The sequence below is a fragment of the Trachypithecus francoisi genome, unplaced genomic scaffold, assembly GCF_009764315.1.
Source record: "Trachypithecus francoisi isolate TF-2019V2 unplaced genomic scaffold, Tfra_2.0 Lachesis_group12, whole genome shotgun sequence".
NCBI classification, from domain to species: Eukaryota; Metazoa; Chordata; class Mammalia; order Primates; family Cercopithecidae; genus Trachypithecus; species Trachypithecus francoisi.
Window position 1 is genome coordinate 99470156 of NW_022681457.1, and position 22952 is coordinate 99493107.

Sequence of the window (22952 nt, forward strand, 5' to 3'; positions counted from 1 at the left end):
AAAATGTGTACACATGGACACAGAGAGTTGAATGATAGACAATGGAGACTTGGAAAGGTGAGGGGATGGAAGGAGGGTCAATGATGAGAAGTCGGTTAGCAGGTAAAATGTGTATTATTTGGGTGAAAGTCCTGACTTGACCAATACACAATCTATGCATGTAACAAAATTGCACTTGTACCCCATGAATTTATACAAATTTTAAAAGTGGGCTAAGACTTTAACAGACACCTCACCAAAAAAAGATGCACAGATGGTAAACAAGCATATAAAAAGATGTAACATCATATCATATGTCATCAGGAAAATACAAATTAAAACAACGAGATACCGGCCAGGCGTGGTGGCTCAAGCCTGTAATCCCAGCACTTTGGGAGGCCGAGATGGGCAGATCACGAGGTCAGGAGATCGAGACCATCCTGGCTAACACAGTGAAACTCTGTCTCTACTGAAAAATACAAAAAACTAGCTGGGCGAGGTGGTGGGTGCCTGTAGTCCCAGCTACTCGGGAGGCTGAGGCAGGAGAATGGCGTAAACCCAGGAGGCGGAGCTTGCAGTGAGCTGAGATCTGGCCACTGCACTCCAGCCTGGGCGACAGAGTGAGACTCCGTCTCAAAAAAAAAGAAAAAAAAAAACAACGAGATACCACTATCCACCTATGAGGGTGGCCAAAATCCAGAACACTGACAATACCAAGTGCTGGCCAGGATTTACAGGAACTCCCATTCATTGCTGGTAGGAATGCGAAATGGTATAGCCACTGTCAAAGACATTGTGGCAGTTTCTTACAACTAAATATACTCTATGATCCAGCAACTGTGCCCCTTGGAATTTATTCAAAGATGAAAACTTATGTCCACCCCAAAACCGGCACATAGATGTTTACAGCTTTATTTATAATTGCCAAAACTTGGAAAAAACCAAGATGTCCTTCAGCAGGTGAATGGACAAACTTGCGGTATATCCAGACAACACAATATTATTCAGTACTAAAAAGAAATGAGCTATTAGGCCAGGAAAAGACACAGAGTGGGCTGGGCATGATGGCTCATGCCTGTAATCCCAGAACTCTGGGAAGCCGGGGCAGATGGATCACTTGAGCACAGGAGGAGTTCAAGACCAGCCTGGGCAACATAGTGAGTTCCTGTCTCTATATTTAAAAAAAAAAAAAAAAAAAAAAATTGCCCAGGCGCAGTGCCTCATGCCTGTAATTCCAGCACTTTGGGAGGCTGAGGTGGCTGGATCACCTGAGGTCAGGAGTTCAAGACCAGCCTGGTTAACATGGCGAAACTCCATCTCTACTAAAAAACCGTCTCTACTAAAAATACAAAAAATTAGCCAGGCATGGTGGCAGGTGCCTGTAATCCAAGCTACTCTGGAGGCTGAGCCAGGAGAATCACTTGAACCTGGGAGGTGAAGGTTGCAGTGAACCGAGATCATGCCTTGCACTCCAGCCTGGGCGACAAGAGCAAGATTCCATTTCGGGGGGGGAAGGGGGGCGGGGACAGAAATTATAGGCGGGTGCGGCGGCTCATACCTGTAATCCCAGAACTTTGGGAGGCCTAGGCAGGCGGATCACCTGAGGTCAGGAGTTCAAGACCAGCCTGGCCAACATAGCAAAACCCCATCTCTACGAAAGATACAAAAATTAGCGGGTGTAGTGGCGGCCGCCTGTAATCCCAACTATTCAGAAGGCTGAGGCAGGAGAATCGCTTGAACCTGGGAGGCAGAGGTTGCAGTGAGCCGAGATCACGCCACTGCACTCTAGTCTTGGCGACTAAGAGTAAGACTCCATCTCAATAAAAAAAAAAAAAAAAAAGGAAAAGAAAAAGAAAAAGAAATTATAGGAGACATGGAGGATTCTTAAATGCATATTACTAAGTAAAAGAAGTCAACCTGAAAATGCTATGCAGTAAGATTCCAACCATATGACATTCTGGAAAAGGCAAAACTAAAGAGACAGTGAAAAGATCAGCACTTCCCAGGGGTCAGGGGAGAGGAGGAGGGATGGACGGACGGAGCACAGAGGATTTCTAGGGCAGTAAAACTACTGTGTATACTATAATGGTAGATACACGCCATTATAAATTTATTCAAACCCATAAGACTGTTTAACACTAAGAATGAATCCTAAAGTAAACTACGGACTAGGTGATGATGATGTGTCAATGGAGGTTCGTCTGTGTAACAAATGCACCACTCTGGTGGGGGATGCTGACAATGGGAAGGCTAGGCATGCGTGGGGACAGCAGGCATATGAGAAATCTCTGTATCTTCCACTCAATTTTTCTGTGAACCTAAAACTGTTCTAAAAATTAAGATCTATTTTAAAAAAACACTATAAAATGCTATGATGACAATTATATATAATTAGCCTATGAGAAGACAACAAAATTTTAACAGTGATTTGTGTCATGATTGTGGGACTATTTTCTCTTTTTCTTTTATCTAAAATTGTAAAGACTTTTTTCACACTTAAAATATTTTTAATTGACCATTGAGGAAAAATTTTAAACCAACCTTATTCTAATTTATATTATTCCTTTCCAACTCGGTACTTAGTTAAAACAACTGATCTTCCTCATTGATTTTTCTGTTTTTGACTAGAATTTTTCTCATGTTGGAATCAAAACCATTTTTGGCTTCCAACATTAAGTCTGTTTTTAAATATCTTAGGTAAATAATTCAGAAATCAAGCTGGCAGAACACAGGGTCATTTTGTAAGGTATATGTTTCTAAAACCAACAGAGCACTCTGGACTGGCTTTGGCAAGTTCCCAAACTTTCTAGGAAAGGACCCTATAGGCAACACCTATTTATTCCCAGGTTCCTCACCTTCCTCCACATTTCTTTACCTTAGCAATCCACCCAGCACCTTCTGCTCCACATTCTCCTGTATTTCCTCATAAAGCAGAGCTTCTTCCATTCAACCAGTTCCTTGTTCCCATATATCATTCATTGATTCAACATTCACTAAGCACTCTATTTTTATAGAGAGATATTAAAAATGAAGAGAACCAGCTTCCGCCCCGTGGAGCTCACAATCTAGTAAGGGGGAAAGATCTTCAAAACAAGTGACTGCTATACAATGGACATTAGCACACTTTTTCTGTAAAGGGCCAGACAGTATATACTTTCAGCTTTGCAGGCCATAGTCTCTGTGGCAGCTATTCAGCCCTGCCACTGCAGCACGAAAGCGGCCATTGATATAATGTAAATGAATGAGAGTGGCTGTGTTCCAGTAAAATTTATTTTTACAAAAACAGGCAGTGGGCCAGATTTGGCCTGTGTGCTGTTGTAACCCGTGGTATACAGCATACTAAAGAACATCCCTAGAGCTGAGAGAGCTTGAGAAAGACCTGCCAGACTGCCTGCCCTTTTACAAGGAATAGCCATCAAACCTTAACTGGACAGCCAAATCAAGCTATAAGAATTCTCCTTGAAACTGGTGGAGCAGTAATAAACTTTCCCCCAGAAGTCACTGAATTGGTTGCTCAAAAATAGCAGTTCTCACCCACAGTTTTCAGACAGACATAGCTGTAGAATGTGTTGTAATTAATCTATTATTACAGTAGAGTTACTGGTTAGTTAATACAGTACTGGTTTTCAAATTTTGTCTTCAACACTTAGGAAAGGGTAGATCAACTTGGGGACACATGGACAGAAAGACTGGAACAACAGACACTAGGGACTTGAAAAGGAGAAAGGGAGGGAGGCAGTCAAGGGCTGAAAAACCTTCCTATTGGGTACTATGTTCACTGTCTAGGTAATGGGACCAATAGAAGCCCAAAGCTCAGCCTCATGCAATATGCCTTTGCAACAAACCTGCATATGAACACATGTGTACCTCCTAAATCTAAAATTAAAAAAAAAAAAAAAAAAGAAGAGATCAATTTTATCGCTAAAGCATCCCTGTGGAAGTCCGTCAGCCTGAAACTGTGCACCACCCCAAGTGTGCCTGCAGAAGCAAACAGTTCATGTACATACTGTCAGCCCTGTATGTTTGCATCAGAAGGGATCTTAGAGACCACTGAGTCCAGGCTTCTCCATCTGGATAACAAACCCACTCTCTAGCTAACAACTCAAACATATCAGGTGTGAATCAGTCACAGTCTTACTGATACGGATCAAAACATACATGAAGTCAAACAAGAGGAAACAGAGGAGACAGTTAAGGAAGGGCAGAAGGAAGTAAGATAAGACCTCCTCCAACCAAGCTGGATAATCTGCTCAGATAGATGCCTTTCCTTTTAAATTCTTCACTGTTGTTCATCATAGAAAAATGTGAAAATGTATGAAAATAAAAAGAAAAAATAAATGCCCAATATTATCAAGGGGTAACAACTATTGTTAACAGTTTGGTTCTTTTCCCTTTAAATCATTTTTCTACATATATTAGAAAAAATTGTTTTTCATTAAATTGCTTTCTCCTTTGTTCATGAAATGCTTTGACATACTTCCCCATATTCTTTAATATGGCTCAAAAGTATGATTATATAATATCTATATTAAAAGTTTATCAAATGGATGGACCATAATTTATTTTAAATTTCTCCCATTATCAGATATTTAGATCATCTCCTTATTTTTTATAACATTAAAAGTTGAAAATAATACTGTGGGAGCTTATAAACCTACTTAAATATAATGTTGTCTATTAGTCATTTGAAAGCAAGTAGTTCTCCAAAACAGAGTAATACCTGGGGCACTGCAGGTCAAGGCAGAGTACGCATTAGTGACCACAGGAAGAAGCATACTCCTTAGGTGTAGGCACGGGGGCACTGGACCCATGTCATCATCCCCAGCTTACTGGACAATTAGCCATCTGAGTCCTTGAACTTCTCTACTAAAAGCAGATCAGATAGTAGAGTCAGTCAATATCACAACCGGAACCCAAGGGCAATGGTAGCATAAGACCGAGCTCTGACTGCTTTCTCTGCAACAACCAGCAAAGAAAAAGTATTGTGGTTTGACTGCTATTGCTAAACTTGGGTCAGCCTGGGCAACATGGTGAGATCTCCTCTCTACAAAAAATTTTAAAAATTAGCCAGGCATAGTGGCATGTGCCTGTAGTCCCGGCTACACAGGAGGATGAGGTGGGAGGAAAACTTGAGCCTGGGGAAGTGGAGTCTACAGTTAGCTGTGATCACGCCACTACACTCCAGCCTGGCCAACACAGTGAGATCCTATCTCAAAAAAAAAAATTTTGTAGGAGAAAGGATGGTAAATAGCTATGACAGATGTTTCGTGTATAGCATTTAGTGAATTTGTGGGATATTCCTTCTGAAATAGAAGGTCAACTAATTGGTCTTTCTCCCATGGGCATCTGGAGGAGGGTTCTCTTCCACGTGATTTTTCTGCTGGGCACAATGGCCAGAATGTCCTAACAAATGGATATGGATGCCAGCCAGGCAACAGCAATAGTATGCTTCCCAAAGTAGCCTGGGGGCTGTGAAACCTCAAGAGCTTGTATTATCAGAAGCCAAATATACCTCGCTTAGTTTAACTGCCAATCAGAAAATTAAAACAAATTAATAATCTAGTTCATACCATTTATAATGCTGGAAAGCCTCCTTCCTAGAATAAATGGATTGCCTAAAGGGCTGCCTAAAGCAAGCCAGAGGAAGAGGAATATAACTTACTGGAAGAGGAGAGTTTCAATTGCCCTCTTGAGTTACATACACACAAAAAAGCTCCAGTTTAGATCTCAGTTTCCAAATTAAAGATCTGAGGTGAAAGCAACATATTTGTGTTTGCCTAACATAAGCCACATAAAATCCAGTAAAATTAAGTCTGAGCCAGTCAACATAATAAAACAATGTTGTTCTTTTATGGCCAGGCGCAGTGGCTCACATCTGTAATCCCAGCCCTTTGGAAGGCCGAAGTGGGTGGATCACCTGAGGTCAGGAGTTTGAGACCAGCCTGACCAACATGGTGAAATCCTGTCTCTATTAAAAATACAAAACAATTAGCTGGGTGTGGTGGCAAGCACCTGTAATCCCGGTTAGTCAGGAGGTTGAGGCAGGAGAATCACTTGGAGCCAGGAAGCGGAGGTTGCAGTGAGCTGAGATCGTGCCAGCCTGGGCGACAGAGCAAGACTCCATCGCAAAAAAAAAAAAAAAAAAAAAAAAAAAAAAATTCATTTAATTAAAATGAGAAAAGGAACATTCCTAATTAAACTCCATGACTAACACTGTGTTTGTCCATGGATTTTTGTGAAAGAAATTGCTTTTCAAACCTAACTTTCCCAGAGTTATCTAGGATAATTCATATTTTAAAAACAAACAGAAAAACAAAACAAGCACAAAGTAGTAAGGACAACTTTCTCACCCCTCTCCTGCAATGTGTATCTGTTTAACAGAGATTTGCATGAACAAACACAAACTCTTCTTTTTGTGTTTATGCCAAAAGAACTTTGGACATGCAAAGAGAAAAGGACAAGGACCAAAGAAGTGCCTTTCAATACTACTAGAAGAATCAAGTTACAAGTCAATTTGTCACATGTGGGAAGTAATCACTGTCACTCCTTATTCAGAACACTGGAAGTAGCTGAAGTCAATGCTTCAACACAGTAACACAAGGTGGCCAACAAACTCATGTAGAACACCACGTCACTAGTCACAGCATCTGATTACAAACAATCCCTACAGGCCCATATGGGAGTATGTCGAGAGTATGTCAAGTTTACTGGAAAGTGTTAGGACACAGCATGCGCACTTACCTTACCAGTGCGTCTGGTTTGCTTAGCTGGTTATTAGGAATACAGTTTTCCATTAAGTCCTTGTGTGTACTTGGGCTCTTGCTAGTGCATTTCTGCTTCTTCTCATTTTTACTAGATGAGGAAGGAATGCTCCCATTTGTGGCGCTATGACTTCGAGGTGAGGAGTTCACAACTCCACTGGCATTTTTGTAATTTTTTGAGGAAGCAGTGCATGAGTCCTCTTTCAAGAGATTTTCTGTACTTCCCACAAGATCATTATTTAATCTTTTACTATTGATATGGTTTTCCATATACTCAATCTCTTGTATTTTAGAGTCTACAGGTTGTAGAATATTGTTGTTATTTATTCCAAGGTTGTGTTTTTTGGCATCCTTGTCCTTTTCTTTTCCTTTTTCTCGGTATTCTATCTCTGGCAAAGTTGTGGAGAGTTTTTTGTTGGCTGGGATACCTCCGTTGTGGTGTATAAGGATCGAAGAATCCATATCAGGTAATCCTTTGGCTGCTACAATACCAAAAACAAACCAACAAACAAAAAGCCCACACCGGAATATTTAGTTTTTTAACAACACAGATTAATTCAACAAACTATTATCTACACTTAAGAAATTCACGTTAGTTTGCACACTCATTTAGAAGTAATAACCACAGTACCTTACGCTAATCAAGAAGCAAATCCTCATAATTTACTATAAGATGTAGGAAAAAAACAGAAGAAAATCCAAATACATTTAAGAAACTCCACATTTAGAAATCACCATCATTTATGAAAATGATGGCCACTAAAGGTCTAGTCTTGAAAACAAGATCAGGGTTTTATAATTAGGTCACACTTTGTGTATTAGTCAAATCAAACTCGCCTATCACTGAGGTGAGAGGACAAAGGTAGACCCTAAGAAGTCATATTTTTTAAGTACCTGGAGTAAATGAACTGCTAATAACTTTACTGAAAAGAAAGAGGTTAAACGAAACAAAAGAAGAGGAATAATTTTAGGATACAGGACATCTATCCTTTTTCTGGACTCTAGTGTTGAGGTAATAAGGAAGTCTGTATCCTTCACCAGACCACTCAGAAAGAATTTTGTGTATCGGGTCTACACATTCCAATTTATTAAAATCTACTTGAAGAGATATTTTTGTACCACATGAGACAAAAAGATAATTTTGAAATATATAAAAACATGACCTCAAACTTTCAGCTCTCAAACCAATGGAAACCAGTTACTGCCAATTATCTATTTCTATTGGTCAAATGCCCATGAGAGAGATTCCATTAGAAATGGTTCAGGCCGGGCGTGGTGGCTCAAGCCTGTAATCCCAGCACTTTGGGAGGCCGAGACGGGCGGATCACTAGGTCAGGAGATCGAGACCATTCTGGCTAACACAGTGAAACCCTGTCTCTACTAAAAAATACAAAAAAAACTAGCCGGGTGAGGTGGCGGGCGCCTGTAGTCCCAGCTACTCGGGAGGCTGAGGCAGGAGAATGGCGTAAACCCGGGAGGCGGAGCTTGCAGTGAGCTGAGATCCGTCCACTGCACTCCAGCCTGGGCGACAGAGCGAGACTCCGTCTCAAAAAAAAAAAAAAAAAAAAAAGAAATGGTTCAATTTAAAATCTGCATTACATTATACAAAGCATTTAGAATACGACCTATCCATCTTGGCTCTATTCAGAAGACATCTGGCTTCTAAAGTTCAATTCTACATGTCTACATCTCCATTGTGCTTATACTTTGGTTCTTGACTTGCTTCAATTACCAATTCACATAGTTTCATACTATTTTGTTGCTGAGAATATATATTTTAAAATATATAAAACAGGCTGGGCATAATGGCTCATGCCTGTAATCCCTGTACTTTAGGAGGTAGAGGTGGGAAGACTGTTTGAGATCAGGAGTTCGAGACCAGCCTGAACAACACAATGAGACCTCATCTCTACAAAAAAATAATTTTAAAAAATTAGCCAAGCATAGTGGCATGTGCTCATGGTAGCAGCTGCTCAGGAGGCTGAAGAGGGAGCATTACTTTGCTCCCAGGAGTTTGAGGCTGCAGTGTGCCATAACTGTTACCGCTGCACTCTGGCTTAGGCAACAGAGTGAGACCCTCCCTGTCTCAAAAAACTAAATTAAAAAAAAGTATCAGAATTAAAATATTAAAAAGATATAAATATATTTTAAAATAATAAAATAAACATATTTAAACACATAGTCTTCAAACAGTATGCAAAAAACTTCATTCACAATCTGTATTTCACTGACCAAACAAAACAATGACCATGAGGAGAAACACCATTAGACAGAAAAAACCAAAATCCTTGCTACTTTTCCAGAAAAGAAAATTCTACCAAGAGACAAAATAATGACTAGTCTATTAAGCCAACAGCTTTAGGGTAAAGACCTACCTTCCTCGGCCTCTTTTTCTTGCTTTTGTAGCATCTGTTGCTCTGGAGGGAGAGCTTGTTGAAGAAGTTGCATGTAAAACTCATTCTCTTTTTGTACTTCTTTTTGCTTCCTTAACCGCATTTTGTAGCTTACGTAACTTTTGAAGCCAAAGCCCAAAGTTACCACAGGGTACCCAATACTAGAAAGAAGACAATCCAGCCAGTAATTGCAGGTTTAAAATGAACCACGTGTATCTCAAGTACATGAGAATACCTATGGCTTAAAATTTAAAGATAAATTCTAATTGATGATGGTAGTTGAGAATAGCATTCACTAGACACACAAATAAATGTAATGTCCACTGTGGAAATCAGAAGCAACTGGCACACAGAACAAAATCCCCAGGAACAACAGGACTGCTAGACCATAAGAGGACACTTTCCATTAGACTTTGGCATTCTTCAAATTAATTCAAGGAGTCACCACAGTTGACTGTCAGATACAGTGGCTAAAGCCTTTGAAGAAATACTGAAGAACTACCTTATGCATTAGAACTTAGGTGTACCCTTATCTGTACCCTTTTTTTTTGAAATGGAGTCTTGCTCTGTTGCCCAGGCTGGAGTACAGTGGTGCGATCTTGGCTCACTGCAACCTCCGCCTCCCAGGTTCAAGTGATTCTCCTGCCTCAGCCTCCCGAGTAGCTGGGACTATAGGCCTGCACCACCATGCCCAGCTAATTTTTGTGTTTTTAGTAGAAACAGGGTTTCACCATGTTGGCCAGGATGGTCTCGATCTCTCAACCTGGTGATCCATCCACCTTGGCCTGCCAAAGTGCTGGGATTACAGGTGTGAGCCACCACGCCTTGCCTGTATGCTTTTGAAAACTAAAAGGGTAGAGACTTTATGGGTAGCCAAAAGTAAACGTAAGTGTTAAAAAAAAAAATCACAAGAACATCATTTGATTTTTAATACTAGAAGGCAGGGTCAAATTCAGGTGACTACTTTAACTTAATCTTCTTGCTGCCTGAGGGGTACTGCCACCAGCTATTTCTTGAAGACTGGTTCATAAACACTCTGTCATATATAAATTCTGTCATACATAAATTCAATAATCATTTAAATAAGTATCTGATATGATCAGTGCCAACATTTGATCTGTATCACCAAATTCAACCAGCTGTACTTAGAACTCTAATCTCTGGGATAGAAAGTTAAATATTTTCATTGAACTTATCAGCTTGCCTAACAACATTTCAAAGCCTCTGCAAACACTGTCAAGCCTGTGTAGGTTTCACTAACATGAAAATGTATCAATTTATAATTAGCCTAAATGTGGTCTCACTATAAACTTACCATGACATGTTTTATTGACCAAGTTCATTTAATTTGTTTGTAAAAAGACTAAAAATACTAGAAACAGTATTTTTTTAGTTGATTACTGTTTATTTTGGTTTCTGCCATAAATATTAGTAAAAATTGGTGTGTTTAGGAGAAACATACATTAGGTGATAAGTTCCACAACAGATATAAATAAGAATCAAGCTCATTTTTTCAAAAATGCTTCATGGTTAAGATGAATAATTAATAATATCTTAATATTCATTAGCATGTTATAAAAAATAATATTCATTCAAAAATTATTAATATTATTATCTTACTTTTTATAAATAGGCTAAGGAAATTCTAAATTATTTTAAGTTTCATGAAATAGCCATATATTTCATCAAGACCTTCTGGAATCTTTACCTGATTATAATAAACATAGCTAACATTCATCAGACACCTATGTGCTTGGCATTAGGTTGAATACTTTAGATGTATCACTTCAGTTCCTTTTTCCCATGACCCAGAGAGGCAGGTAAGAAAATCATGGCTTAGAGGCAATGACACACACAAGGCAACACAGGTGTCAGGGGACAGAGCTGGGATTCACTCATCTGCTCTTTCCACCATGCTGTACTGCTTTCTGGGTCCATGTAAACTTTCTAAGAATAAATTTACAGTTGAACTTAATATTCTACAGTGAAATGAATTATAGATAAAGAATATAATACTGGCTGGGTGCGGTGGCTCACGCCTATAATCCCAGCACTTTGGGAGGCCGAGGCAGGTGGATTACTTGAGGTCAGGAATTCGAGACCAGCCTGGCCAATATGATGAAACCCTGTCTCTACTAAAAATACAAAAATTAGCCAGGCATGGTGGCACGCGCCTGTAATCCCAGCTACTTGGGAGGCTGAGGCAGGAAAATCGCTTGAAGCCAGGAGGCAGAGGTTGCATAACCAAGATCATGCCACTGCATTCCAGCCTGGGTGACAGAGTGGGACTCCATCTAAAAAAAATATATATATATATACACATGCACACACACACATATACACACACACAAACAATTTATGTAATACTTACCAGTGAGCAGCAAATGGACGACAAAGGTCTACATGAAAGTTTTTGAGATCTTTAAATCTAATGGCTGCTTCAATATAAACAAAGAGGATCCAGAGAGACACTGTAGGCAAACACACTCCCCTTTCTGTGGGAAAGCAGCAGAGAGGCAAGCATGAATGAATGATATAGTAACTAACAGATGGATTGTTTGGGAGACTAATTCAACGACAGTAACTGTCATTAAGATCTTCACCTAAACTAAATTAAAAGGCAAACTGGTCCAAACTGAAAGCTTTTATATGACAAGTGATTCCACAGCATCACTGACAAAAATAAAAGACAAACATCCTGGCAAAAAATATTTACAATGTATGTAAAAACAAAGGATTCATAGCCCTGACATACAAAGAGCTCCCACAAATCAATAAAAGGTAACTGAAGAAAATAATTTACAAGTCGCAAAAGAAGAACTATAGATGGCTAAAAAACATACAAAAAGATGTTAACTACTGATCAGAGAAAGACAAATTAAAACAATCAGATTCCATTTTCTTAACTATTAGATAAAATTTTTAAAGACAGATAATAGCACAGGGAGGGTATGGGGAAAGGTTCATTTTCATACTTGGCAATAATATAAATTGGGGCAACTATTTTAGATGGCAATTTGGCATTTAAATTTAAATACTTGCAGCTTTCCTTTACCCAGAAATTCCACTTCTTTTTTATTTTTTATTTTTTTTTGAGACTGAGTCTCGCTCTGTCGCCCAGGCTGGAGTGCAGTGGCGCGATCTCGGCTCACTGTAAGCTCTGCTTCTTGGGTTCAAGCAATTCTCCTGTCTCAACCTCACGAATAGCTGGGACTACAGGCGCCCGCCACTACGACCAGCTAAATTTTTTGTATTTTTAGTAGAGAGGGGGTTTCACCATGTTAGCCAGGATGGTCTTGATCTGCTGACCTTGTGATCCGCCTGCCTTGGCCTCCCAAAGTGCTGGGATTACAGGTGTGAGCCACTACACCCGGCCCAAAAATTCCACTTGTAAGAATCTACCCTATAGAAACATAAAAGAGCCTAGAGATAAATATATAAAAAATATTCACTGGGCTGGGTGTGGTGGTTCACGCCTTTAATCCCAGCACTTTGGGAGGCCTAGGAGGGCGGATCACCTGAGGTTGGGAGTTGAAGACCAGCCTGGCCAACGTGGCAAAACCCTGTTTCTACTAAAAATACAAAAATTAGCCAGGCATGGTGGTAGGTGCCTGAACCTGGGAGGCAGACACTACAGTGAGCCGAGATTGCACCACTGCACTCTAGCCTGGGCAACAAGAGCAAAATTCCGTCTCACTGTAGGGCCAGGCATGGTGGCTCATGCTTGTAATCCCAGCACTTTGGGAGGCCGAGGTGGGCGGATCACGAGGTCAGGAGTTCAAGACCAGCCTAACATGGTGAAACCCTATCTCTACTAAAATATAAAAATTAGCTGGGCATGGTGGCGCACACCTGTAATTCCAGTTACTCAGGAGGCTGAGGCAGAGGATTTGCTTGAACCCAGGAGGTGGAGGTTGCAGTGAGCCGAGATTGCGCCACTGCACTCCAGCCTGGGAAACAGCGCGAGACTTCGCCTCAAAAAAAAATAAAAATAAAAATTCACCATAATACTATTTGCAAAAGCAAAAATTTAGAATTTAAATGTTCATCAAGAGGAAACTTTATGATAAATCTATACAATGAAATATACTGAAGGTTTCCTAAAGAATGAGGAAGATCTGCACTGTCACGGAATGACATAAAAAAATAAAACTGGCCCGGCGCAGTGGCTCAAGCCTGTAATCCCAGCACTCTGCGAGGCCGAGATGGGCAGATCACGAGGTCAGGAGATCAAGACCATCCTGGCTAACACAGTGAAACCCTGTCTCTACTAAAAAAATACAAAAAACTAGCCAGGTGAGGTGGCGGGCGCCTGTAGTCCCAGCTACTCGGGAGGCTGAGGCAGGAGAATGGCCTGAACCCGGGAGGCAGAGCTTGCAGTGAGCTGAGATCCGGCCACTGCACTCCAGCCTTGGCGACAGAGCAAGACTCCGTCTCAAAAATAAATAAATAAAATAAAAAATAAAATAAAATCCATAAGTAAGAACAAGTTGTAGGACAAAGAAATGTTTCTGACACTTAAGTACTGTTCAAAAAAATTTTTTCTAAAGCACAAACTCATATTCCTTTTGTAATTAAAAACAATTTTCATGGGAGGAAAAAGCAACTTGCAACAAAATAAGATGCAAATAAAGGCAAATGTCCATTGGCTTTTAGGATCAAAATCTGCAGGGTAGGTCCATCTATAGCAGGACATGACTAATGATGGGGTATTTATGAATGTGGACTACATGGGCATGAGTGGGAAAAAATCAGTGACTTTTTGCTAAGGATCTTTGGAAATTAAAGAAAAATCATAGTATCTTGAAACTAGGAAGATTATTTTGTCTAACCTCCTCATTTTGTTGAAGAGTAAACCCCAGAGTCTAAACAAACTGGGCCCAAGTTCAGAGACAGTACTAAATCTGCTTCTGAGGAGAACCTCCCTTAGTCCTAGTCCTAGTACCTGAGTGAAGTTGACACTGGATGCTCTGTGAAGCCAGCTAATGGTCTCAACCATTCTTAAGAATTTAACACAACAAAAACAGATATTTTATTTTTTTCCTTTTCTTTTTCTTTCTTTTTTTTTTTAGACAGTCACAGCCTGGCTCTGTTGCCCAGGCTGGAGTGTAGTGGCACAATCTCACTTCACTGCAACCTCCACCTCCCGGATTCAAGCGATTTTCCTGCCTCAGCCTCCTGAGCAGCTGAGATTACAGGCACACGCCACCATGTCCGGCTAATTTTTGTATTTTTAGTAGAGACGAGTTTCGCGATTTCGGCTAGGTTGGTTTTGAACTCCTGAACTCAAATGATCCATCCGCCTTGGCCTCCCAAAGTGCTGGGACTGTAGGTGTGAGTCACCGTGCCCAGCCCAAAAATAGGTATTTTCACAACGTAGGAGGAAAAACAGGAACACACAGGACAATGCATTTTCAAAATCATTTCAAAATGCATTTTCAAATATTTATCTGCCCTATTCTCTATATTAATTTATGAGGTTAAAAAAACACAATAAGCACATTACAGAAGAAATAGAAAAATCAGACAAAATACCTGTATTCTACATCTATGAAATAAACAAAATCACACTGAAAGCCTTTTTGAGCAAGTATAATAATCATATTGTACATAGTTTTATATCCTGTTTTTTTCCCCTCTTAACCACCAGGAAAAAAGCTTATGCTACAATATTATTCTTTGTACTCATACATAATTTCATCAACCATTCCTAATATTGTCAGGAAATAATTTTAAATTTTAACAACTGTAAGAAAAACTACCCCAAGTTATAGAAATTGCTCTCATCTTTGTCAGCCCAATAAAAGCAGTTTTTTGTTTCGTTTGTTTAAGCACTAGTCATCCCAAATTAAAACATATTTCATAACTTAGCTATTCCAATATTCATTTCTGAGCCTAGGGCTAAAGAGGGGCCAGTAGTATTTTATGACTTTAGCTACACTGCTGCCCTGTGGGTCACCCACTGAACCAGTTCCCAATAGGTTCTATTAATAGTCATATGGTTAGTTTTTTCTCCACTACTAAGATATTACTAAAGAAATTTAAGAAATCGCCACAGCTCATCAGAGTCACAGAATATTTGAGGTGGAAGGTTCTTTAGCCATTATTTAGATTACTCCACCTTTATATAACAGAGAAGTTGAGACCTAGGGAGAGTGACAAGCGTAAAAGGCAGCTCACTCGAAATTGAGGCCCAGGATAAGGAAATACAAATTAAAAACTGGTGGGAAGAAAAATCACTTTAATTAGAGGAAAGCAGACTAAGGAACCTTCATAGTAGCTTATAAATCAAGTCAGATGTGAAAGAGTGTAAAACATGGAGAAAAGCATGCTCATTCATAGCAGATACTTTAAAAAACAGAGCTCAATTGTGTTTTCTACATGGGCCAACATCATCATCTCAGCAGTTCTGAGAAGAGAATGAATGTTGGTCCAGACAGCTTTTATTATTTGGTGCTCCCTCTCTTGTCAAAATCCTAAAGGTTGTAGCTGGGCCCAAGAATCAAGTTTCATGCAGCTTTGCAGACAAGTTTGATTCTGAGAGCCAATCCTCAAATCCTAGTGCATACCAAACTCTGGCTTTCACAGTGGGCTGAGGCTGTCAAAGTATCTCATCTGATCTTAGTTTGAAGTAATGGAAGTACAGCTCTAAGAAGTAGGGAGCTCTACTCTAGTCGGAATACACCTGCAACAGTGTAGAGAACCACTGAGGTAGGCAGACTAGGAGGGTAAGAGTGCTTAAAATAATAAGGAAAAGCTGATGAAACCAGAGGTGTTCTTGCCTACAGAAAAGACTTAAGAGGTTATGACAGTGTCTTTAAATCTCTAAAGAAATGTTAACATGGAAGGGAGATCACATTCATTCAGTGTGGCTCTAATGCAGAGGTTCAATGTTTGGGATTGAGGGGATGGTCTGGTAGGTCCCTTAATATTTTTTGTTTTGTTTCTTCTGTGTCTTTTGAGATGGAGTCTCGCTCTGTCACCCAGGCTGGAGTGCAGTGGTGCGATCTTGGCTAACTGCCACCTCTGCCTCCCAGGTTCAAGCGATTCTCCTGCCTCAGCCTCCTAAGTAGCTGGGATTACAGGCATGCGCCACCACACGCAGCTAATTTTTGTATTTTTAGTAGAGACAGGCTTTCGCCATGTTGGCCACGTTGGTTTCAAACTCCTGCCCTCAGGTGATCTGCCCACCTCAGCCTCCCAAAATGCTGGGATTACAGGCGTCAGCCACTGCGCCTGTCCCCCTTGACATTTTAAAGAAAAGTTTTACACATTTCCTTGTACTTCTCTGGGAAAACCTCTTTAGATCCTCTAAGAAATCAGCAAGCTGTGGCTTAGTCCTGATACTTAGGAGGCTGAGGTGGGAGGATCATTTGAGCCCAGGAGTTCAAGTCCAGCCTGGGCAACATAGTGAGACCCCATCTTAAAAAAAATACGTAAATAGAAATTTTTAAAAAGGAATCAACAAGCCCAAAAACAGTTAAGATATACTGGGTCAAAACATAAGGAAGAAAATTCTGGCTAATATGAGGAAGAACTTTATTTTATACCTCCCAAAAACAGAGTAGGGTACCAGGAATGGTAGGTAAGTTCCTTGTTACTGTAGGTTTTCCATGACAGGTAAAACCACCATGTGCCAGGGATGCTGTGGGGATTCTTGTGCCAAATTAAGGGTTCATCTAAATGACATTCCTTTCAATGATGAAATTCCATGAACATTTTTTTCTTTTTTGGCACATGGCTATCTTCAAGTATACCTAGATAGAAATCACTCCAACTATTTTTTTAAAAAAAGATATATTCAGAGTGAGAGCTGGTACCTGCAATGTCTGTAACTGAAATATCAAATCATAACAACTTAAAGTTTTGATTCAAATAATGAAAAAAAGAGATACATTTTTGAAGGTATATTATAATCTATTAAGAAAACTTTAAAATGTCCACATTAAACTCAACTCTAAATAATGTATCCAAAGAAATAACCACATTAAAAAATTTGAATCTAAGATTTCTATCCATCTAAGCAATCATTAAGACTTACCTGTGTGCCATACGTACTGAACCCATACATATGTGCTGGCAGCAAAAAAAAGCCACTGTATGGGGATGAACAGCAGGCATATTATATTTGACGTGAATGCTACACAAACAAAAAATACTGAGAAGGCCTAAAGGGAAAAAGAAAACAAAATAAAAGACACATCTTAGAACTTGTTATTTTCAACCACGTGTTGTTAAATGTATGTTGGACAAAATTATTGAAACTGCTAAAAGATAACTTGGTAACTATAGAGCAAATTCACAAAAGGAGATTTTAAACATTTAAAATCAACCATATAAAAAGTAGCGGTGGCCAGGGGCGACGGCTCACGCCTGTAATCCCAGCACTTTGGGAGGCAGAGGCGGGCAGATTACCAGGTCAGGCAATCGAGACCATCTTGGCTAACACAATGAAACCCCGTCTCTACTAAAAATACAAAACTTTAGCCGGGCGAGGTGGCAGGCGCCTGTAGTCCCAGCTACTCGGGAGGCTGAGGCAGGAGAATGGTGTGAACCCGGAAGGCGGAGCTTGCAGTGAGCTTGCGTGTTGCACACTCCAGCCTGGGCGACAGAGTGAGACTCCGTCTCAAAAAAAATAAAATAGAAAACTACTGGTTACTTTAACATTAAAGAATACTACTACTTTATGGTCCTCAAATCATGAAAAAGAACTGGATCAGAATGAACTGAGGTGAGCCCACAGTGAATTCGTTTGGATTCCAAATAAATGTGGGTTACCTAAAAGAACTGGAATTTTTTTTTTTGTTTTGGAGATGGAGTCTCACTCTGTCACCCCGGTTGGAGTGCAGTGGTGCGATCTTGGCTCTCTGCAACTTCCACCTCCCGGGTTCAAGCGATTCTCCTGCCTCAGCCTCCTGAGTAGCTGTGACTATAGGCATGTGCCACCAGGCCCAACTAATTTTTTGTAATTTTAGTAGAGACGGGGTTTCACCATGTTAGTCAGGATGGTCTCAATCTCCTGACCTTGTGATCCGACCGCCTTGGCCTCCCAAAGTGCTGGGATTACAGGCGTGAACCACCAGGTCCAGCCCTGAAAAAACTAGAATTTTAATACAGAAAAGTCTTCTCTCTCCTCACAAAGCATTCCTAAAGAGCTTCATTCTTAAAAGACAGGCTTTCTGGAGCACAGATGAACCATAATATTAGTAAGACATATACTGATGCTATTAGGTCGGTGCAAAAGTAACTGGGGCAAAAGTAATTGCACCAACCTAATAATTATTTTAATAATGTAGTTTTCCTCTGGACACCACAATCGCCAATAGAACATGAGCCAAAACCATCTTTTTAAAGCATGGATTTGCTCTGACCAAAGCACCAGGCCTGGGTGGGAGAGTTATAGTTTTAAGACGTGGCTATAGAACACAACAGAATTAACACATTAATCAAGGGAACAAGCCCAGGCCTATGCTTGCTCCAATCTAGCAGCTGTCTAAATGTGGTTTGGGGATTTCTGGGGGTATCTTTGAGATCCCTCCAAAGGCTCTTTGAGGTTAAAACTATTTTCATAACAATACTAAGATGTTATCTGCCTTTTTTACACTCACTCATGCATATGGTGGAATTTTCTGTAAGTTACATGACATGTGATACAGTAACAGACCGACTTCAGAAGCAGATATGAGAATGTAGGTGTCTTCCATTGAACTAGATATTAGAGATTTACAAAAATAGAGCCACTGTTCTATATTGTTTGTTTTAGAAAATATAGCTGTTTTTCACTTAAAAATGTAATTTCTATGAACATGTAATGGGCCTATTATGTTTAAGTGAGTTAATAAGTATGTATTTTAAATTTTTCTCAGTTTTAACTTATAATACAGTAAATCTGGACAGATATAACCCACATTAACAAAGGCTCTCTGGAGTCCTCAATAGTTTTTAAGAATGAAAAGGGGCCGAGACCAAAACGTTTGAAACACTACTCTAACTCAAATCCAATCACTAACCTAGCAACAGGGAACCCACAAACACTTCAAAGCAGGACTGAGCAATCTTTTTTTTTTAAAGGTAGGAACGGCCTTTATTGTTTGCAATGGGAAATGGAAGGGGAAGGGATGCCATCCCCAGACTAGGTTGCCACCCTCCAAAAGCCTGAGTAATTATTGCTTCCTCCACTGTTCTGTTTCACTGGAATGGGACAGGAGGAGAAAATGTAACTATTTGATCAATGGGTTTAGACAAAATAGTTTAGAGGTCAATTTCAGTTAACGGACCCTATAAGCTAATCCTAACATAGTCACCTATTGCTAATAACATCTATTTTAAACAGCTGAACGGTCCCCACACACGGAAAACGTGTATTAGTAAACATACCAGTCCCTGGTATCTGAAGGAATCATAGACGCTTCTGATGAAAAGCCAGAATGGCCACAGGTATTCAAATCTGAACTCCAGGACAAAATCGGCTAGGAGGACAAGTGCCCACACCACCAGGAATTTCAGGTATAAAAATGTACTGCAAAATATAAAAATAACGAATTAATTTAAGGTCATTTGTGAATAACTAGAAATAGAAAACTCACTGTTTCTGTTTAAAAACGACAAAAAAATACCTCCATATATCTTGAAAACAATGGAGATAAAGCACAAAAAAGAGATGCTGCCATGGCCTATCCGCATTTTAAATGCTCTCTGGTGTTCATTCTCAGACTCAAAACTATCAAGATAAGATGATAGCCAAAAATGCTTAATTCCACTTAAGATGGAAAAAAACCATTTAAATCCCACCACTATTTTAAAAATGTGCTAAGTGTCTGACTTCAAAATACTGCAACACTCTCAAAATTACAGCTTTCAAGCTGTTCTTCATTAGAAGAAAATGTCACAGTTGAAAGGATTCAAATTTGCTGTTTCCCCACCCCTCTACATCTGTTCGAAGAGTCTTTGAAATTCTTGATGCACATCCTTACATGCTTAAAGAATTCTGTCTTTTTTTTCCCTTTTTTCCGCTTGCCTCTGTATATAGTATTCATCTGCATTAACCAAACAAAAACCAAATGACTTCCCCAAATAGAAACAAACTTAGGGAGCAGATGCTAAATCACCACCAAGGGCTGCGAAAGCACAAAAACATACATTAAAGAAAAAAACCCTTAAACATCTAAGCCATGCTCCAGTTGATATGTAAATATGTGTTCCCAGTCCCCTCTGGACTTGTGTTAAACAGAAATACTCAGACAAGCCAGTTAGGACACATATGTAACCACTGCAGTCGGTCAAACAAGGTAAGGACACAGAAAAAAAATATTATTTTTCATATACTCGATAGGTCAATTTTCCAGTTCATTAGTTGCATAATGGACAACAGAAGTCTTTAGATTCTACTTGTTAACAAGCCTCTATTTCTGTGCTCCTAATCCTGCCAATTCTGGAGGTCAAATTTAGGTATTAAAAAATATTTTCCACAATATACAAATTGGAAATACCTAAAATTCACTTTCACTTGGGACAAATACAAACATTCCAATACTGATGTGATCAAGTTAGTCATTTAAAAAAACAACAAAATTGAGATTTTTAATAAATAATTTTGAAATATATTCCAATAAGATACAAAAGACATACTTGGAGAAAAAAAACAAAAACAAAAGCAAGAACTTAAAGTAAAATAATAAAAAAGAAAAGGAAAAAAAGAAAAAAGGGGAAAAAAGCAGGAATCCAGCACTGAGGATTTATTTTGTGCCCTTTGAAGTCATTCAGGTAAGAGATGTCAAGAACAGAAACATTTGACCCTCAATGATACAGTATTCACAGTGATACGTAATTTGTCATCTAGGGTAGATTTCTAATATTTATCCTTAGAACTTATTTAGGTTTGATAGTAAGTTTCTACTAAGAGGTTTGCTGTAAAGGAACCTGAAGCAAATCACAAAAGAGCGCAATCTTTTTTTTTTGAGACAGGGTCTTGCGCTGTCTCCCAGGATGAAGCGCAGTGGCAAGATCATAGCTCACAGCAGCCTCAATCTCCTGGGCTCAAGTAATCCTTCTACCTCAGCTTCCCAAGTAGGTGGTAATATAGGCACGTGCCACATTTGGCTATTTTTTTTTAAATTTTTTATAGAGATGGGGGTCTCACCGTGTTACCCAGACTGGTCTCAAACTCCTGGGCTCCACCTGCCTCGCCCTCCCAAAGTGTTGGGATTTCAGGTATGCGTCTGGCCAGAACACAGTCTTGAATCCTAAGTCCCACCTTTTAGTTTCATTTCACTAGAGTTCTGCTGGCCTGATGAAGACAGAGCCCTTGTAATTCTCACTCATTAAATCCATAACTGACCTAGTGGAGAGCAATGCACATTTTATTCTAGAACAAATGAGGGCCAGGCACAGTGGCTTATACCTGTAATCCCAACACTTTGGGTGGCCAAGATGGGAGGGTTGCTTGTGTCCAGGAGTTCAAGACCAGCCTGGGCACCATAGTGAGACCCCATCTGTACAAAAAAATTAAAAATTAGCCAGGTGTGGTGGCACACACTTGTAGTCCCAGCTACTCAGGAGGCTGAGGTAGAAGAATTGTTTGAACCTGGGAGGTCCATGCTGCTGTGAGCCATAACTATGCCACTGCACTCCAGCCTGGGTGACAGAGCAAGACCCTGTCTCAAAACAAAAACAAAAACAAAAACAAACAAAAAACACAACTGATTCATGCAGGTATTTGGGAGCACAAATCTAGTTTGAAACTAGATTTCCAAGGTGCTTGACTTTAAGAGGTTTTTTCCTTGTGTCTAGAACTGTTTCTACATCTTGAAAAAGGAGTAACAGCCTCTCCACCATGGTTTCAGAGTATTTTTTTAAAAACGGCATAGCTAGAAGCAGTGGCATGCACCTGTAGTCCCAGCTATTTGGGAGGCTGAGGTAGGAGGATCATTTGAGCCCAGGTGTTCAAGTCCAGCCTGGTCAACAAATGAGACCCCATTTCTTTCTTTTTCTTGAGACTGAGTTTCACCCAGGCTGGAGTGCGGTGGCATGATCTCAGCTCACTGCAACCTCCACTTCCCGGATTCGAGCAATCCTCCTGCCTCAGCCTCCCAAGTAGCTAAGACTACAGGTGCACACCACCACACCATGCCCAGCTAATTTTTGTATTTTTTTAGTAGAGACGTGTTTTCACCATGTTGGCCAGGCTGGTCTCAAACTCCTGACCTCAAGTGATCTGCCCACCTTGGCCTCCCAAAGTGCTGGGATTACAGGCATGAGCCACTGTGCCTGGCCAAGAACCCCTCTCTTAAAAAAAAAAAAAAAAAAAAGGCACGGAAATATAGTCATTTTCCTGATTAATCCTTTTCCCTACGGAGCTATCTCTGGAATGTAGCTGAATGAGACATGAAGGGTACCCCATCAGGTCTAGCCCTTACCATTCCCAAAGCGGAGAAGAAAGAGTACCACCAATTGCTTTCTGCCCAAAATGCCCCCAAGGCATGGCAGGATCCCAGTCACATCCCAGTCAGATCCTGCCATGGCAACATTCCGCTTCACTATTTAGATAGCATTATCCAAAGAATGGCAGCCTGTTGAACATGTACTTTTTAATAATTCAATCATTTAAAACTAAGGCAGTTCAAAAATTACCATCTTTGTTAGTGACTGTTCTTTTTCAATTGCATAACTTTAAGGCAGGGTTCCTTTTGATACACTTCTTTTCAAACAACTGCTTTCATACTTTTGATGTTCCTTGACACCCAGTTCTTACTGAGTCATGGTTTAGAAATACAGATATCTAATAAAACTTGATCTTTTACAAACATATGCCATACCCTCA

The 22952-nt window shown here is 39.9% G+C and overlaps 1 protein-coding gene across 4 annotated transcripts in view; it reads right to left on the bottom strand.

Moving 5' to 3' along the window:
• The window catches only part of MACO1 (macoilin 1), a 70474-nt gene that overhangs the window by 34632 nt on the left and 12890 nt on the right, over positions 1-22952 (bottom strand). For 3 of the 4 annotated variants that reach the window (XM_033227736.1, XM_033227737.1, XM_033227738.1), the window contains exons 2-6: positions 19511-19652; positions 17175-17301; positions 11505-11628; positions 9116-9294; positions 6721-7222 (exon numbers count right to left, since the gene is read on the bottom strand). In XM_033227736.1, coding sequence (XP_033083627.1) covers positions 6721-7222; positions 9116-9294; positions 11505-11628; positions 17175-17301; positions 19511-19652 — 1074 coding nt within the window. The remainder of the gene's footprint in view (positions 1-6720; positions 7223-9115; positions 9295-11504; positions 11629-17174; positions 17302-19510; positions 19653-22952) is intronic. The other variant, XM_033227739.1, reaches the window with a different exon arrangement.